Source organism: Podarcis erhardii (assembly GCF_964252035.2).
Source record: "Podarcis erhardii genome assembly, chromosome: 2".
NCBI lineage: Eukaryota > Metazoa > Chordata > Lepidosauria > Squamata > Lacertidae > Podarcis > Podarcis erhardii.
In genome coordinates, this window is record NC_138498.1 from 89,023,146 (window position 1) to 89,043,129 (window position 19,984).

General features: G+C 42.5%; 1 protein-coding gene across 10 annotated transcripts in view; it reads right to left on the reverse strand.

Annotated features, from left to right (window-relative positions):
• The window catches only part of GRIP2 (glutamate receptor interacting protein 2), a 395,495-nt gene that overhangs the window by 106,604 nt on the left and 268,907 nt on the right, over positions 1-19,984 (reverse strand). The window contains exon 1 of one of the 10 annotated variants that reach the window (XM_081852388.1): positions 7,083-7,939. The exons of 8 other annotated variants lie outside the window; for them this stretch is intronic. In XM_081852388.1, coding sequence (XP_081708514.1) covers positions 7,083-7,122 — 40 coding nt within the window. In that variant the 5' untranslated portion in view covers positions 7,123-7,939. Of the gene's footprint in view, positions 1-7,082; positions 7,942-19,984 lie in introns of those variants that run through there. One more of the 10 variants, XM_081852387.1, reaches the window with a different exon arrangement.

A 19,984-nucleotide genomic window follows, 5' to 3' on the forward strand; every position in this document is an offset into this window, starting at 1 on the left:
TGAAGCAACTTCCTTCAGGACGAATTGAGTGAAGGCTGAGCGCATAATTGTAGACTTCTAGTTTCTTTTAAAAAAAAAATCTGGGAGAAAGATATTTTTATCTGCATCTACAGCTGAAAATGGCTGGGAAAAGACACTTTTTAAAAAGCCTTCATATGTGAGCATATAATTACTAGAGCCTTGAACAATTTATTTATATAGATATCACACACAGAGAGCCAGTAGGGGGAAAAAAAGCTCTATTCTTATTAATATAATAAAAATGGGGGTGAGCTTAATGGGTTTTGACAGTAGATACTTGTGTGAACTCTATATTATATATATTTTAGGCAGCAACTTCTGTTCCACAGAAGGGAGATGCTCACTTAGGCAGAAGGGATGCTCACAAGTTACTAAGCCAGTGCAATTCAGAGGATAGAAAATTGGGTTTGTTCTGACGGATCTAGGACCAAGCTCCCTATAATTGTATAGCCTTGGGAAATTACCTCACCCACAATTTCCTATAAATAAGATCTGAATAACAAATGATGAAGGGTTTGCTGGAAGGGTAAACACCCAAGGCTACAAAAAACACAGCAATTTTTTGGGGGGAAAAATGTACCAGTATTATGTGGCACTGAAAAATAAAACTGGTAAGGAAAGGAAATTTGAAGAAGCAACAAGAAAAGGATGGTGTAGTATGGGCAGTTGCTAACTTCACTCCTGCCGACATGCAGATTTGAAAACTAGCTCCCCCTGACTCTAGGTTCCAGCCTACAATTGTGGTAGAGATCACAGGAGAGCAACTTTGTGTATCACTGCTATCTGAATTGCCCCAACAAAAAATGTACAGGATGTGCGACTAACGTGAAGTAATATTGCCAGATATAACGCTGGCATTCAACATCACGGAGGACCTAAATTTAGCACCCAACCCATCTCTGACCCACACTTTCTAACTTTCTTTTTATCAGGCCTGAACAAGCACAAAGAGAAAGGCATCCTTTTTGGGTCTTTCTTTTGCAGCTATACAAAGCACACGGTCCTTCTTCTCTGGCTGAATAAGTGATGTCCTCCATAATTGGGGGCCTGGAGGATGCACACCTGTTGCAACATTAAGGAACCACTACTGTGGCTGGAGCTACAATTTAGTTTTAGAGAAGCATAAAGTACATAGGTTAGTTACACTGAGGTGACATTAGGAAATTTCGCAACGTTGTTGGGCCCAATATACCGAAACCTATTGTGCTTAAAGTTATTTTTATTTCTATACCATCCGTTTCCAGAGTTACTTACAATTAAAAAGCACATCAGTGCAAAAACAACAACAACAAAGAACAGAATCAAGACAGCCTAAAACTCAGCAGCTGTTATGTATAAATAGAATAAAAAAGTCAATTAAAAGACTTTCTAAAAACTGGGGAAGGAGGAAAAGGAGTCAAAAGAAAAGTCCTACCAGATCAAACCAAAGGCCCATTTACTTCAGCAGTCTGTTTTCACAGAGGCCAAGCAGATGCCTACGTATGAGGCCAGTAAGCAGCGCCTGACTTCAACAGTGCTGTCCCAGCAACAGGGATTCAGAGGCATGCTGCTGCCAAAAATGTAAATAGTATATAGCCATTGTGGCTAGTAGTTACTGATAGCCTTTTCCTCTGTGAATTTGCCTAGTCCCTTTTTAAAGCCATCTGTATTGGTGGCCATCACTACGGCTTATGAGAGCTTTAAGTTCCACAGTTTAACTATGTTCTTATAATTTCAGTGCTGGTAAACACCAGGCAAGCTTCCCAAATGAGAGAGGGTCCCAGGCTGGTCTGGCCTGATTATGGGCAGCTTCATCATGGCAGCAAACTTGGGAGGGGTGGTGACAAAAGAGAGGAGGAAAGTGTTGGGCCCTGCACACCCTAATCTAATCCGCTTTCCTCAGGTGTGGTGGTAGACGCTATCCCAAGTGTTGAAGTAAAAGTCAACTCTAAGAAGCATCAGTTTGTGTACGTGGAATGGAATGGCAGCGCTGCCATCTGGCCCCTTTGCCTCATGCAAACAAGCATGTCTCAGGCCACCATTGCACCACAGCTGAGGAGCCCTCCTTGGCTGCCACCCACTGCCCTTAAGATGTTATACTACTGACAGGGACTGCTGGAGACGAACATCAGCAAATGACCACAGCAGACAGGCAGGTCAATATAGGAGAAAACTTTCCTTAAGTGGTCCCCTCTTTTGTAAAAAATCAAGATGGGGTGGAAAAGTGAAACACATTTAGAAAATGGAAGATGTGACTGAACCAAGGCCATCTTGGTGTTTTGGTTTTTGGGCCAAAAAGAGAAATTTTGAGTCTTGCAAAGATTCATGTATATAAACCTTGAAGATGGCCTTGCAGAAATGACATCACAGCTTTGGTTCATATTATCCTCCTAATATTATCTCCATTTCACCAACAGTGAAGTGTTTTTATACTCTTATGTCACCACTCTCTCAGCTGGTGGGTTGTAGCCTGATCCAACGTGAGTTGCAACAGGAGCACTACCACCATTCAAGTATGTGGGAAAAGATTAAGGAATGGATCCCCTAATGCATGTTTGGGTTAAACATGGGTCCTGGGTCTGGAAAGGTTGAAGATACCTGCTCTAGGCTTTGTAGAGAACTGTTTGCTTTTGCGTTTGACAATCAAGATCACGATTTTCAGTAGTATCATTAAGATTAGTGCCTGCAGGAGCAAAAAATTATTCATGGCTTTTTCCAGTATAGACCTTATCATCAGAGTGACAAGATAAAACCCACCCCTTCCCATTTTGTTAAACATCAAAACAGGCAAACTTAGGAATGGCTTATCATCAATGAAATTGCACTGCCTACGAAATGTAAGTTTGAGGGAAGTCAAGAAGTACATTTTCCTCTGCTGAAAGGTGGCAGGGGGAGCGGGGAAAGGAATAGAAATTGGACTGTGTTGTTCTTACTGAACTGCTGGCCCTGACAAGACAACAGTTCCATTAGCCATGCTAAGTACTGTCAATAGGGTTAATGGTGATGGCCTTTGTACAAAGATCAGATGTTTGCTAAGTCAAACAGCACATAAGAGTTTGAAAGCAGTCTAATGGAAAAAAGCCCTTGAATACACTTTAGGGGAGAGCATACATCTGGCTTGTCAGAACCAGGCAAAAATAAAGGTCATATTTTCAGTACTTCCGATTCTCTTAATAAAATTATTCTAAGCAATTTTGTGGAGATTTATAAGAGTGTTGAAATAAAAAACAATGCTAACCTTATCCTCACCTACATTAATTTTATCCTTAAAAAACAACAACCCACAGAGTATATAGTATTACTCACTTGCTGCAGGAGGGGAGCAGAGGTTGGGAAATAGCAGCTTGCCGAAAGCATTCTTGTGAGTTTGAACCAGTGACTTCCTGGGTCAGTCATAAGAGCCCTGCCAGATCAGACCAAAGGCTTATATAGCCAAGCATTCTTTTCCCCAATCAGATGCCTCTGGGAAGCTCACAAGGAGGCCATGAGCACAACTGCATTCTCCCTCAGCCACTGTTATATCCATGGCCCTGTACACTAGCATTTGTCCTCCAAGGTTGCTTTCAGACCTTGTGGTAAGCAAATTCTGCCTTTGTTATGTTTGCAATACACACTATGTTTATCTTATTTCTTTAGAGAGAAAAAAATAAACCACTTTATCACCAAATCTACAAGAAGTGTACACTGCACGGTAGAGTATGGTACTGTTCCAGACTATGGGGTATAAAATGGTTACATGCACGCATATGTGGTCGGGTACGGGTGCAAGGGGCAATCAGGTCAAGACCTTGGTCCATTAGGTACAGAGAGCCTTACTCAAGACAGAAGGCACCTAATGGGGGAAGAAGATCAGAAGGCAAGAGGAAAGTTCAGCCAAGAGGTGCTTAAATACAAGGTGGTGGAGGATTTGTCAATTGGAAATACTGAGGTGTTACTGATTGTTTCTTTTCAAGGAATCTATGAAAATGCTGCGGAATCTGCAACATGCCCTGCTATTCCAGGAAGCTATGAAACAAGCTGACAATGGCTAGAGTGCCAATGGCATAAGACTTACTGAGAAGATGAACGGAGAATGAAGGGACATTCTGCGAAGCACACAACTGTGCCTATCATGAGGCGGTGGGGATGGAGGCAACAAAGAATCTCTTCAAGTACCAGTTACCTGGAATTCTCTTTCATCCCTGCAGCCACAGATGACACCACATCTTCCCATTCAATGGCTGCTGCTACTCTGCCTGACCTGCACCCACCTCAGTTCTCACCTCCCTTATCATGCCAAATTGGGCAATGGTATCTTCAAAGGCCTCCAAGTCAGCACAGGCTGGAATGCCTAAAAAAGGCACCAAGGTATAGTACATAATCCTACACTGCCCGACAGGGAACATCCCATCCTCAGACTTAAAAGATGGGTGGGTCCTGCCCAGAGGCATTTCCACATAGGGATCAGCACCTGGAGTACCCAGGCCCAATCATGGGGTACCAACTTAGTTCAATACGTGATGATTGAGTTTGGAAGGAGGGAGTTTTGTGTGTGGTAACAGGACTTAGCAGCAGTCAATGGAATAGGAGGCAATACAAATTTGTCTTTCACCTGTCACCATGATTTCTGTCGCTATTCCACTGTTTATCTTACACAAATTCAAAAAACGGTTCGCACAGAAATCCAAACGCAATCTCTATGTGATTATTTATAAATATTTATAAACCACTCACATTATAACATATCGGAGCAGTGTTCAGAAAAGGAAAAATAAGCAATAAATATACACCCAAAGTGATAAATTTAAAATAAGAGTACAAAACTAGAAGATGATCGGTGGATGATATTTAAGAATTTAATTCAAAAAAGGCTTGGGTTAATTATTTTTTAAAGTTATGCCTGTACATGATACATCTAAACATAAAAGATTTTAATGTAACTATACTTTAATAAGGAACAAAACAGCCAACATAAAATAGGTTGTACTAAAATTCACAAAAAGTGGGAGGAGGGAATAAAGAACTTATGCATACAGTAATGGGGAAATTGGTAGAAGGTTGTCATATTGGTCCTGGGAATTACAAAAGGCAGTGAAATCTTTACTGAGCTGAAAGCTCCCACTTATATAAATATTTGCCTCTAACATTCATGTGCCTACAGTGAATGTCTAAAACTTAGTGTTATTATTAACATTTAAATATCTACAATTCCAGATCAGTTTTGCTAATGTCTAAAAACTGAGATGCACCTTGCTGAATGTTGAACAGAAACATGCTCAGTCCACATTCACTGGTATATGACAAAAATGTGAAGAAACTAAGTTGTAAGCCATTTTAGAAGTATTTATATGGCAGGGCAGCCTATTAATTCTTCAAAAATATCCATTTTCAGATATGCATGGCCAGGCATCTTGGATTATCAGCATTCAGCATGTGAATGTTGATACAGGTGAAGAGAAGCAAGCTTAAAAATAACTTTCCATTTGCCTGAAGTGGAGTTTATGAAGCTTTAAACTTTCACATACCAAAACACAGAAGTGGATGGACTTTTAAAAAGGTCTGTCAGTAACAGGGACAAGTCTACAGTATCAGTTTTTGCCAAACTATCCTGGGTTTTCAGTGTCCTCTCCTAGTCAAAGGGTGAAGTTCTCTTATGAAACTAAGTAGCTGGCCTAAAGCGTGGCTAATTGCCGTAAAGAATACATGAGCAGACAAAACTAGGTTAATATATCCAAATTGCATCTTTTTATCATATAAAACAGGGTTAAGAGGGCAGTTGTGGAAGAAGCCAACACAGGATTATTAGTTTGCCTTTCCTTGTTCAATCAGATCAGAGAGGCAGGTCAAGAAGAAGTTACCCTTTAAAGATTAACAAAGAGTCTAGTGGCACCTTAGCACCCAAGTTTAATGTGACATAAGCTGTCACTGGATCAAGTTCACTTCATCTGATGAAGTGTTATCCTCAGTTGGGAGATGTGCACACATGCACACACTTACATGGGTTGGTTACAAGTATGTGTCTGAACCCACATGTGTGTCCAAACACACATGGATTCATTTTTTGATGCTTTGTTACAACAAACTAACATGGGTACTCTTCCTTGAGATAGTCCATTTTCTCAAAGTGCTGAACTTTTCTTTCTTTCTTTCTTTCTTTTACAAGGAGACCACCTAGACCAACCTTCCTGCCGGAGCTGAAAAACCCAAGGGTGACAGTGGAACTCAGTGAGCATAATTAAGCATGAATCACATTTTATCACCGCCAGCTCCCTCTAACAATAGGTTGTTGTAAAATCTATTCAGCTTGCAAAGTCACAGTGGAATGAATACTCATTAACCCTCTTCTCTGAGATGAAAAGAAACAGAGAGAGAAATAAGTGTGGTCATTTTCTGCGAAAGTAAACTATCAGAGTGCAGTTCCTGAGGGCCACCCTGCAGCTTATGGCTTCAGTGTGAACACGCGGTAAAATAGATGCACTCAGCCAATTTCAAATGTGGTGGTGTACATTGGGTCTACCTGTGTACACACCCTTAATCTGCAATGTGCGGAACAGCCCTCCATCATAAGGCAATTTTCTAGTGAATTAGAATCATTAATGTGTTATATTATTACACTAGACTGACTGCTTGATCTTAGGAAGACCATTGCACAGAGTTAGCAGGCTGCCTATTTTTAGCATGCTCCTTTACTGCTCACAAAAGCTCCTCCTTAAGTCTTTTCTATGCAAGCTCAGCTTTATAGTAAAAGGGAAAATACAAAATTACATGGAGCTACACACAAATCCCCCCACGGGGTGGGGGGAGACATGAAAGCTACAAAAAGACTTTTAAAAGAGGTGTTCAGTATAGCAACCCACAGTTTCCAAGGTGACAAAGTCAAATTAATTACATGCAAGTGAACACATAAACACAGCTGCTTAAAACAAAAGCATGGAAACCACAGTGAAAGAGCAAAACAGATTTTGAGAGACTTTTAGTAAAGGTGGGCATCACGTTTGTAAAAAAAATGAAATGAAATAAAGTTCGAAGGATCAAGTTTCTTTCACAAAGAAGATCAGATCAAATGAAAAGAAATGGAAGGTAATATTTTAAGTCTCACTCACCGAAGTCTGACTGCAAATCCTTTTTCAGCCCGCAAAGCATGTCTGCTATTCTATCTATCAAAGCATTCAGCTAAATTGCAAGAGGCACTCCTCTCTCTCCGCCTCGGATGGCACTGGAATCACATTACAGCAGCCTCGCTCTCTCAGGCTGTCTCCCACAAGAGAGTAGGGCTTTACTGCACTCCTCCACTTAAACGGAACAAAGTCCTATTGACTCTACCAGACTGACACCCAACAAATGGTACACTCCCTTGAAATAAAACTTAAAAGCGATGTCAGTCGAGATTTCTAGATTTGGAAAGCAGATAATTATTATTATTATTTTAAAAAGGTGAACAGATCTTTGATATGTTCCCTTAAGAAAATCCAGCAACAGATCTGTCAAACTGGCTCGCCACGAGGCAGAACAGGGCAAGAGTTTCTAAACGCAGGCATTAATGAAGAAATTCTGGTTGAAGGTGAAGCAGCATGGGCAAAACTGAACACTGGCTCCCCAGCTTCCGCAGAGAAGGCAAAGCAGGCACTTCACTCCCATCTGCATTCCAACTTAGCGCACGCTGGGGGAGAGCAGCCATCAGCCCACATGGGTGGTGCGCTCTCGTCTTTCAGGCAGTCTTTTGTTGCTCTCACCCAGGAAAAGAAAATCCATAGCAGTCCCCAGAAGGCTGGATTTAAACCTCTTCCTTTGTGTTTCTAAGCCAAAATGCTTTCCCTCCCTTTGCTCAATCCAGCGGCACAAGTGCAAGTTGGAAGGCAGCAGCGATGACTTAAAGGTAAAAGAGAAGGAGAAAAAATATTCTAAGTTGCAGGCAGCAACATTGTCAGAGTGAGGGAGAAGACTGCAAGTGCTGCAATACTGCTCCACGCCACTCTTTGCTCTCTCTCTCTCTCTCTCTCTCTCTCTCCACCCCCTTTGTCAACCGACAACTGCACGGCCTCCAGCACCTTTCAAGGCAATGTCAAGCTGCTGCCAAAGCATTATGCTCCCTTCTCTAAACACAGAGCCAGGGCACAGGAGCATGAAGCAGCAGTTCTGTCGCCTGATAACTCAATTTAACCCTTCTTCGCAGGGCAAACTGGCCATCCGTGTGCAGATTCGCATTGCCTGCTTTACGGACTTCAGATGGTAGGCTGCTAGGTTTTACTCAGAATAAATCATCTTATATCAATGCACCTAATGTAGTTATACTCATTAATTTCAATGGGCCTACTCTGAGTAAAACATAGTTGAATACCACTCTGCAGAGTCTGTCCGCCCATTAATTATAATAAGCACCAAAAAGCTGAATATGGACTCTAATATGAAGGAGGGAAAAGGAGCAGATACAATTGCACCTTGCTGGACAACAGAGATTGCAGTGTTGAACCTTGGGGATGTAGTGGTATTTCTCCCTAGAAGTACCAACTGGCACAGGAAGAGATTTGGGCGGTGGTCACTCAAGCTGGGGCTACTAATCCATTTTAGTCTTAAGAGTTGGGACTACAAGGGTCATGCAGGAATCTTTTCCCTAACATAGAGCTTGAACCCACAAACTTGAGATTAAGAATCTCAAGCTCTATTGACTGAGCTACATATATTCAATGCACTGATTCAGTGTGCCGGACACTTGCGCACCACTCCACCTGCATATGCCCATAGTCTATGGCTTTGCAAATGCTTGCAGTCTTCATGGAGAAAACGCTGCGCTGGGTTGCTGCACTGGTTTCAGTACTAAAATGTCATGGACATGCAAAGAAGAATAAAAGAGGAACTTTCTATCTGACTGCTTGCCACAACCTCATAGAGGCACTGGCTTCTCCAGAGGATGGGGGGGGGCGCATGATGCGCCATCGCAAGGAGCCAGCAGATGGAGCCAAACACCTTCTGAAAATTGAGGGGGCCCAATTTGGCCCCAATACATTCATGGGGCTGACATTACCTTGGCCCCTAGGAGTCAATGTCCGTGTAGAAATATATTTAGCTGCCTTATACTGAGGCACACCATTGGTCCCTCTATCTCAGTATTGTTTACACTGACCCACAGCAGCTCTCCAGGATTTCAGGCAGGAATCTCTCCCAGTCCAAACTGGAGAGGTCAGGGATAGAACCTGGGTTGTTGTTTTTTTTCCATGTAAAGTAGATGCTCTTATCATTCAGCAATGATCCTTCTACAGAATGACCAAAAGTGCTCTCAGCCCAACAACTGTATTTGGGAATTTGGCACCTGGATAGCTCAGTTGGCTAGAGCGTAGTGCTGATAACACCAAGGGTGCAGGTTCCGTCCTCATATGGGATTGCAGGGGGATGGACTAGATAAACATCAGAGCCCTTTCCAACTCTACACTTATATGATCCTATGATCTCTTACTTCCCACCTTTCCAGCAGTACTACAACCATGGTGTCAACACTTTATCCTCAAACTGGCTGCCCAGTTTAAGGAAAGCAAACCTTGAGGTTGCTACACATACAAAAAGTAGCAAGGCAGATTCTGGAGAAGAGTTGATATTGCAAAAGGAAGGCACAGATCCAAGGCAAGCCCACAAGGCCACCCTGCAAGGCCACCCTGCACAACCCTGTCTTTCCACACTTCATAACATATTGGCCATGATCTGACCAAAGTGAACACTTTTTATGTCCTATTGATTTCTTGAGAGAGCCGAGCATATACTTAAAATCTCTCACTGAAACCAGAGTGACATAAAATTGCTCGACTTTGGCTTGCTTGTGTCTATAATAAATGGCTGGACATTGTGCTATCCGACTGCCCCTTTCGTCTTCCTTTAGGATAGGCTTGAGGGGAAGAGGTTCAAGAAGGCACATTCCAGCCAGTTCTTTATTTAAAGATCAGAGAGCCAGGGATCACCCAGGCCAACATTCTTGACACTCACTGTCCTGGTATTCATCCCCAAGCATTTCCCATTCATGATGTGCTTCAGAACAGCATGCCTGAGTTTTTAATAACACTGAATTCTTATAACACTACACCAATATGCCCAAACTCACACTAATGAATCCAATGCAGTGTGCTAAAAATAAGACCCTGAAAATGGGGTGATGAAGATGCTTGATTGCATAACTGGAAAAGTTTCCACTTTGAAAGTTAGCATGGAAATGTTGTATTATGTGTTCAAATAAATAAATAAATAAATAAATAAATAAATAAATAAATAAAGCAAGCAAGCAAGCAAGCAAGCAAGCAAGCAAGCAAGCTAGTGATAGAGATTGTACAAGACAATGGCCACAAATGGAGGTGCAAATTTTTGTCTTCATTAGACATGGGAAGTCTCTTTCTTTAATGAAATGGAGAAATGGAAGAACCTTGCTGAGTACTGTGTCCAGTTCTGGGCACCACAATTTAAAAAGGATATTGACAAGCTGGAACATGTGCAGAGGAGGGCTGTCAAGATGATAAACCTACTGGAAACCAAGCCTTATGAGGAACTAGGTATGTTAAGTCCGGAAAAGAGGAGACTGAAAGGAGACATGATAGCCATCTTCAAATATCAAAAGGGCTGTCACAAGAAAGAAGGCGCAAGCTTGTTTTCTCCTGCTCTGGAAGGTAAGACCTCAACCAATGGATTCAAGTTACAAGAAATGAGATTCTGACTAAATATCAGGACAGTAAGAGACAGTGAAACTGACTCCCTCAGAAGGTGGCAGACTCCTTGCCTGGAGGTTTTTAAGCATAGGTTGAATGGCCACCTGTCATGTATGATCTAGTTGAGATCCCTGCAATGCAGGAGGTTGTACCTGAGGACCCCTGGGATCCCTTGCAACTCTACAATTCTATAATTCTATGGTGATATGGATACTTCCCTTTCTCGCACAATCATTGATAACCTAAAAATAGCAGGTTATGGCTTTGTTGTTGTTGTTTAGTTGTTTAGTCGTGTCCGACTCTTCGTGAACACACCAGGCCCTCCTGTCTTCCACTGCCTCCCGCAGTTTGGTCAAGCTCATGCTGGTAGCTTCGAGAACATTGTCCAACCATCTTGTCCTCTGTCACCCCCTTCTCCTTGTCCCCTCCATCTTTCCCAACATCAGGGTCTTTTCCAGGGAGTCTTCTCTTCTCATTGCTCCAAATATTGGTAATCATCATGCATGGAGGCTCATGACATGATTCAGGCTATGCCACCAGAGGCTTCTATTCTTTTACCATTTGCCTTAATACTTGATTTCAATATAATGGAGAGATACAATACAGAATAACCCACATGTATGCATTAACACCTGCCTCCAAATGAGGGTTTTGAAGTGTTTGCCAGACCTAATGAATCTTTATGTATTTATTTACTCTAACATTCATATCATGCCTTTCTTCCATCATGGAACACAAGGCAACATGCATAAAATTCTCAAGCAGTCACCATGCAATGACTGACCAGAATCAGACCTGCTTAACTTCAGCAAGATAGTGGCTTCACATGCTTTTAGGTCATACCCTGGAACCCATTAAAAAAGAAGATGAAACAGACAATTGTGACAGACAGTGGAAATTAACCATGACACCATGATTTATGCACAGTAACATCTCTACCTTGGGACAAAGTCACTTGCTTAGGGTTCAAGTGCCTTGAGCAGAAAGCTAAAATTAGCAAAATCAAAAAACCAAAGCACACAGAGGAGAATTATACCCTGTAATTTGTTATTAAGGGGAAAACACCACAGTTGTCTTTGATAAATGCAATTAGTAACAGAGTTGAGTTTGCAATTAGAATCCCTTCACACACTGCATAGCATTTCCCAAGAAAAATCATTGGGTGAGCTTTGGAAATTTTTCAGAAAAAAGGATACTGCTGGAAACTGCTAATTTGGAGTAGATACAATGCATTAGTTAAAAATGACAACGAAGTTGATTGTATTAATAGCGTGCTCTTTTTAATCTTGCACCCCCCCCCAATATATGCATTAAGAAACCTGAACCATCATGGTAATTGGATTAAACATAGTAGGTCTGTTTCTTTCCTAGCGTACCTCAAACTAGCCCTGCAATTAACTTTTGTATAATGAATGTCCAGAGTGAGGTTATAGCAACACAGCACATCGTGAATGAGAAACCTGTAGCCCTCCAGATGTTGATGGACTGAAATTCTCATTATCCCTGACCACTGGCCATGCTAACTGGGGTTGATGGGAGTTGAAGTCCCACAACATCTCAAGCACCACAAGTTCCCCACCCCTGTTCTGTTCGAATGACAGTCCAGTCCAGTTAAAACAGAAAGATAAAATAAGTAAGAAGGAAAGCAAAGGCCCTTCAGCAAATACCACCTGGGCAGCAGACTGCGCAGGTTTGTTAGGGTGAGATTTTTTTGTATTTCTATTTAAAAATTAAATATAATTTTGAGAAGTTATTTCTGAATTTACACTTATGAAGTTAGCCTATGTCAATTGCATTCAGATCTGCCCCATCTTTTGCGTGTGTAGGACTTCAGGGTGAAGCTCTAGGTTCAGGCTTGCTCCAGAAGCAGGACTGGAGTCACCTGTACTAGAATGTGAAAAGGTCTATATATAAAATTACTTGTTTATTTGAAGATTTTTCCAATTACAGAAGAGCAGCTCGCTAGTCAGACTTTCATTAACCAGCTCTACATTCAGCACTCATTTAAAGCCTAACCACTAATTTACGGTTACATATTTTTCTTCCAGAGTCACCAGAGATCAAATTCCTTGAAAAGCATAACACACAATATATTTAAACGTCAGGCCTCTTACACGTTCTCCTGTTTAGAGTAAACATATACCAACTACACACCAAAAAGAGTTAAATGCCAAAAATGGGAACCATTATTCTGAGAATGCACCATTCAAATTAGGATAGACCTAATCTGCACAGGTATTTTATCCACCATAAAAGCAATCCCCATTCTTTGACCAAACCACCCCTTAATATGTGGCACCTGGAGGGCATTGCAAAGGAGCATTGCAAGAGGAAAGTCAGGAAAGCTTGCAGATGCCCAAGCCTGCGAGTTCATTATAGGAATTGATAAAATATTTCCTTCAAGACCAGGATCTCATCACAACACAGACCCATAGGGCTTCTCTAGGTATCTTTCCATAAAGATGGGATTCCTCTAGGCATTCTTAAAAGCTAATTCATCATCAATAATTGGCACTGCAAGATAAATGGACCTTTCCAACAAGCAATTATAGCTCTTACTTCAGAGAGAGAAGCTGCCAGTGCACAAAAAGAAGGGAGAATATTCTCGTTGAGTTTTTGTCTAGAGTCATCCTCATTAACATTCTGTCTTCCTCAGAATTGGAATCCAATGAGAATTACCATACATGTTTGGCTACACAATATTTCAGTAAACAACCACATCCATCTTGGGCCTACTAAAGCTACAGCAGCATTGGCAGAGTCGGTAGCTAGGAGGCTTAAAAAAAGAAGAATCAGTCAGCTAGGAGCACCACATAGGATTGTGATTAATGGGAGAGAAAGGGTGCCAAAGTGACCCTCAATCTGACACCGGCCTCTTTGAAGTTCCAGGATTATGCAACATGTATAACGTCTACACCTAATCAGACTGGAATGCAAGCCAAGATAACAGACTGATATTCAGTTCCAAGAAGCACTTTAGAGCAAGTGGGAAATTATTCTTTATTCTTATTTTAAAGAAACCGAAGGCATCGTAGGACCAGAGATATTTATCAGATAAGAGTATTCACTAAAGACTTGAGAGAAACTACTGTCACAGCATAACATGTGGAATTGCTTTTACAGTGATCTATTTTCTTTCCATATTTCTTTAAAAAAATTGTGAAAAGAAGATGGACAGAGAGGAACATAATTTTAAAGGCACACACCCAACCTCTGATAGTTAAGAGATATGCAAATGAGTTGATAGTTATGTGCTCCATGCAATGGTATGCGACACGAAGAGACACCCAAAACCTCAGACAGTGCACCAAATTTAGAACACAGTGATCTTCTGAGTTGGAGAAGGAAATCTGTTCTATGTCTCATGGCCTAATGCTTTCTTATTAGGTCCTAAAGAGTCTAGACTGGCTCCCAGTAAATTTCTGAGCACAATTCAAAGTGTTGATGCTGACCTTTAAAGCCCTAAACGGCCTCAGCCCTGTATACCTAGAGGAGTGTCTCCAACCGTGTCATTCAGCCCAGGCACTAAGATCCAGCTCCAAGGGTCTTCTGGTGGTTCCCTCACTGTGAGAAGTGAAGTTACATAGAACCGGGCAGAGGGCCTTAGCGTTAGTGGCACCCATCCTGTGGAATGCCCTTGTGATCCTATCAGATGTTAAACAACTACAGTGGTACCTTGGGTTACAGACGCTTCAGGTTACAGACTCTGCTAACCTGGACGTAGTACCTCGGGTTAAGACTTTGCTTCAGGATAAGAAAAGAAGTCGTGAGGTGGTGGCGCAGTGGCAGCGGGAGGCCCCATTAGCTAAAGTGGTACCTCAGGTTAAGAACGGAGCTCCAGAACAAATTAAGTTCTTAACCCGAGGTACCACTGTATATGACTTTAAAAAGCCATCTGAATGCAGCTGTGCATAAGAAAGTTCTTAATGTTTGATGTTTTATCAATATATATATATATATATATATATATATATATATATATATATATGTTGGAAGCTGCCCAGAGAGACTGGTGCAACCCAGCCAGATGGGCTGGGTATAAATATTCAATAATAATAATAATAATAATAATAATAATTTTTTATTTATACCCTGCCCTCCCCAGCCAAGGCCGGGCTCAGAGCGGCTTACAAGCAATAATAAAAACAAGTTGAATGATTACAACTTAAAAACAAAATTAAAATACAACATTAAAAATTTTAAACATTAAAATATTAAAATATAGCCTCATCGTAGGAGGAGAAGGAAAGGAAAAAAGAAAGAGAGGGCGGGAATCAAATTGGCTCCAAGCCAAAGGTCAGGCAGAACAACTCCGTCTTACAGGCCCTGCGGAAAGAAATCAGATCCTGCAGGGCCCTGGTCTCATGAGGCAGAGAGTTCCACAAGGCCGGAGTCAGAGTTGAAAAGGCCCTGGCTCTGGTTGAAGCCAAACTAACTTCCTTAGGGCCCGGGACCACTAGGGTGTTGCTATTTATGGACCTTGAGGCTCTCCGTGGGGCATACCAGGAGAGGCAGTGTCGTAGGTACGAGGGTCCTAGGCCGTGAAGGGCTTTAAAGGTCAAAAGCAGCACCTTAAATCTGACCCTGTACTCTACTGGGAGCCAGTGCAGTTTGAAAAGCACTGGGTGAATATGCTCCCATGGCAGAGACCCCGTGAGGAGCCTCGCTGCAGCATTCTGCACCCGCTGGAGTTTCTGGGACAGCTTCAAGGGCAGCCCCGCGTAGAGCGAATTACAGTAGTCAAGCCTGGAGATGACCATCGCATGGATCACTGTGGCCAGGTCAGGGCGGGAAAGGTAAGGGACCAACTGCTTGATGCGGCGAAGGTGGAAAAATGTCGCCTTGGCTGTTGCTGTAACTTGCGCCTCCATGGAAAGGGAGGCATCAAGGATTACACCCAAACTCTTAACGGAAGGCAATGGCACTAATTGGGCCCCTGCAAGAGAAGGGAGTTGGTCCCTCATCCCCATGCCATCCCGTCCCAGCCATAGGACCTCTGTCTTTGAAGGATTTAGTTTCAATCGGCTCCCACGAAACCATCCAGCCACAGCTTCCAAACATCTGGTCAGTGTGTTCGGGGCCGAGTCGGTGTTGCCATCCATCAGCAGGTAGAGCTGAGTGTCATCAGCATATTGGTGACAGCCCAGCCCAAAGCTCCGTATAATCTGGGCAAGGGGGCGCATAAAGATGTTAAAAAGCATCGGGGAGAGAATTGCGCCTGCAGCACTCCACACACCAAGGAATGGCGTGACGACATTTCCCTCCCTAGTGCCACCCTCTGTCCCCGACCAGAGATAAAAGAGCACAGCCAGTTACGGGCTATGCCCTGTATCCCCATGTCTGCGAGGCGGTGGTCCAGAAGATCATGATCGACCATGTCAAAGGCTGCTGACAAATCTAAAAGGATCAGCAGTCCTGACCCGCCTCGATCCAGTTGTCTACAGAGATCATCTGTTAGGGCAACCAGAGCCGTCTCCATCCCAAAACCAGGACGGAAACCGGACTGAAATGGATCTAATGCCGATGTTTCCTCCAGAAACCTACCAAGCTGCTCAGCAACCGCTCTCTCAATTACCTTACCCAGATATGGAAGATTTGAAACTGGGCAGTAATTGGATAGGTCTAAGGGATCTAATGAAGTTTTCTTTAAGAGTGGACACACTACTGCTTCCTTCAGTTCCCCTGGGAATGTCCCCGTGTCAAGGGACAAATTGATAATTTCAACCAGGGGGGTCCGCGCAACATCTGGACACTCCCTAATCAGCCAAGATGGGCACGGATCAAGGAGGCAGGTGGTGGGCCTACCAACTTGGAGGAATCTATCCACATCAGCAGGGAGTATCCGATCGAAATGGTCCAACACTGGACCTGAAGTCAGTCGATAATAATAATAATAATAATAATGGTGTCAGTGAACAGTTTTGGACATTCAGGGAACTGGGGCTCAAATTCCTTTTTAGCCATGCATTCACCAAGAGACTTTCTGCCGGTTGTTCTAGGGGTGCTCAAGATTGCAGCTGGTGGGGTGTGTTTGTGCACATTGTTCCACAGCCCCCTTCACCTATTACATTAATGCACCAGGAGATTCATCTGAACCCCCTTCTCTCTTTGCCTAACATACCTTTCAGGGTTGTTGCAATGCCAAAAAGGAAAACTTATTGACTGCCTTTTTGAGCCCTTTATGGGGAAGTGGTACAAATGCAGCACATTGAAGTATTTCCTCTTTTTAACACACACACACACACACACACGCACACACACACAAACTCCTTTGTCTACTGTAGGAAAGGATTTCAGCATGTTACATGATCTAGTATAAATGTAAGATATGCTACCATGGTAAATAATACCCACACAAGGCTTTAAAGAAAGCAAAGCCCTCAGTCTTATCTTTTCTTCCGATTTCATGCAATCCCTTGGCACCAGAATCTTTTCTGGGACACTTTGCCAAGCTAAATGGAAAACTAAGTGAGTAGGTCATCACTCTTAATAGGTGTCACATACTTTCTTTTCAATGAGTAACAGTGTAACAATGCATTAACGAGAAATGAAACAGCATGTTAACACTAATTTGCATAGCATTAAACCATGATGCTTTGCTTCCTCGTCCTCCTTTGAAACCATCCTGACCTGCATACGAATCAAGATAAAATTTAATTGCTGGAATATTCAACAGAAGCACTGCGTTTCTGCTTAATAAGACTTCATTTTTACGCTAGCGCATCAGACACCTTTTCTCCAAGGTGCTATATCTGAGCTACTTCAAATGCAAACATATCTTCCCGGGGCTTAATTTTAATAAGCATTGCAACAGGATACACTTTAAAAACCGATTGCCACATTTTGCAAAAGAGGAAATAAAAAATTAAACGTGTGCATTATGATAAAACAGGCAATATCCCAGGCATAGGAAGGTAGAAATACTCAAACACAAGTAGCATAAAGAGCTTCCATGACACACCAGCTCACAATACAAAGTGAACATTAGCTTCCCTGGAAGGACTTTATGAAGCAGACAGAACAAAAAGAATAAGGCTAGGGCCTGGGGGTGTGGGGAGTCCCAGTGGGTATAGAAGGAGAAGCTTAGTGATGGGGGCTTTTTCCAATTGGGGGAGTTTGCACAACAAATTCAGATAAGGTTGTTCCCCACCAATAGTCCATAGGACTAGGACTCCCAGTCATATCATTTCCAATGGGGGAAAATGGCATTGCATGCACCATTTTTGCAATGTGGCATGATAGCCTCATTTTCTCATCAGTTCCAGTCCCCTCCCAAGCGAAGCAACATGCTCCGACGGAGCCTCAAAAGTACTGCTTCCATCTTCACCTGGCCTCAATGGAAGTTGTTTGGGTCTGGACCAGCGGTTCCCAACCTGTGGGTCCCCAGATGTTGTTGGACTACAACTCCCATGATCCCCGAGCTCTGGCCTTACTAGCTAGGGGTGAAGAGAGTTGTAGTTCAATAACATCTGGGGACCCACAGGTTGAGAAAGGCTGGTTTGGACAGAGGAAGGGCACTTGAAGAATTCATTCTGAAGTGAATCTGCACCTCTTGGGCTAATATGGGGATGAGAATGATCCCATCCTTTGGACTTTGGACTTCTCTGAATTTTTGCAATGCACTTCCCAGCTTGGAAAACAATGTGTATAAAAATGCACATCTTAGGGGAAAAAATATTTACAAACCCGTGCTTTCTGTGATTCCCCACCCCCAATTTTTGTAAGTTTCCTTTTTTAAAAAAAATAATCACAGATTAATGCTGAAACAAGAAGAAATGGACTCATGAATGACCACAGGTAAAACTAAAAAGGAACAGAAGTAGGTTGATCTTTTGATCCATAAAAGGAGTTTCAAGCACCTGCATAACTTTTGCAAGCTCGAACTAACATTCAATTCTTTTCGGATTTAATACTATCTTTGGGCTCATCTACACTTCTGTTTGGGAAAACCTTATCTTCAGCACTGAATCAGCATAAACTTCCATTGGGTTTTCTCTGGAATTGACAGTTTGCTCTGATTTAGGGCTAAAGGGCGAGTTTTCTGGGGGAAAGCAGTGGGGCAAAGGTGAAATTGCTCAGACCCATGCCAAGAAAAGCTTGGGACAAGCAGAAAACCACTTGAACCCCTCCTTTCAGGGCATGGGAAAAGTGGAAGTGGGGATGAGCCCTTAGTCTAAAGTTGTTCAATGCTTGTGTTCAGAGACATGCCCAGTTTGCAGCTTTTAAAGTGCTTCCTGGCCTCAGCCAACAGATCAGGAAGGAAAAGGTTGACTCCAACTAAGTCACTTTAGCGTCCACAAACACAATCTCAGTGCGACAGGAGGAATCCACACCAGACGACAAACCCATGTACTTAACCTGTTTGCCCAGAACATTCTGCTCACCATGAGTAAACCTAAATGGCTCTGACTTGCTTGTCAGAGGTGACCGTACCTTTTTTTTCTGATCTCATGGGAACACATTGTTGTGCTGGTCCAAATTGTGTCACTGTTGGTGCATGTTATTTGAAAACTGATGAAGACTATATTTAATTAAGACAAATCTTAAGACAAAGGTGAATCTTAATATCAAGGTAAAATAAATGCACAACAGTGGCATTTGCACTGCTTGCGGTTGGAACTAGGACTGGAAGACAGATTAAGCATCTCTTCTGGCAGTGGTGTGAAAAGCAGCAGTTGGAAACTGGGAACCAAGTATGCTTGGTTTAGGCAAGCTCTACGGACGCAGGGACTCTGTAAAATGAAAGCCATAGATTCAGCTAAGAAACTGCAAAGAGACAAATATGGACATTTTAAGTCATTATCATTTCAGCTGGAATACTTTAATTGAAAACAACTAATCTTCCAGCAGGTTGCTGAAGGTTTTATAAGCCAAATGGTCTGAGTTTTCTTTTGTATTCACGCTGCAATGACTGCAGGGCAGCATATGCCACTTTTGCGGTCTCTGCCTGCAACAGACTCTTTAATCAGGAGCAGGGACACTACTCAACCTCAACAGGAGCTCAACTCAGCTCCCACCAGTTTAAGTTCCCACCGAAGACATTGATTTTGGGTCTCCCAAGATTCAGCTTCATTGGATGACCCCAGGTCCTAGCATTGTGAGAGACAAGAGGCAAACACCTCCACATTCATTTTCGTTCCGCTAGGCATAATTTTATACATCTTCTGGCCAATGGCAACTACTGTGGCTACCTTTTTTAGAAAAGAAAGAGAAGAAAAGTTGACACCTGCTTGCAAATGTGGGGTCTGGCCCTTTATTCCTGTGCTGTTGCATCCCTGCAGTGTGAAATGTTTAAGAGAGACATAGAGGGATGGGGGTAGGTA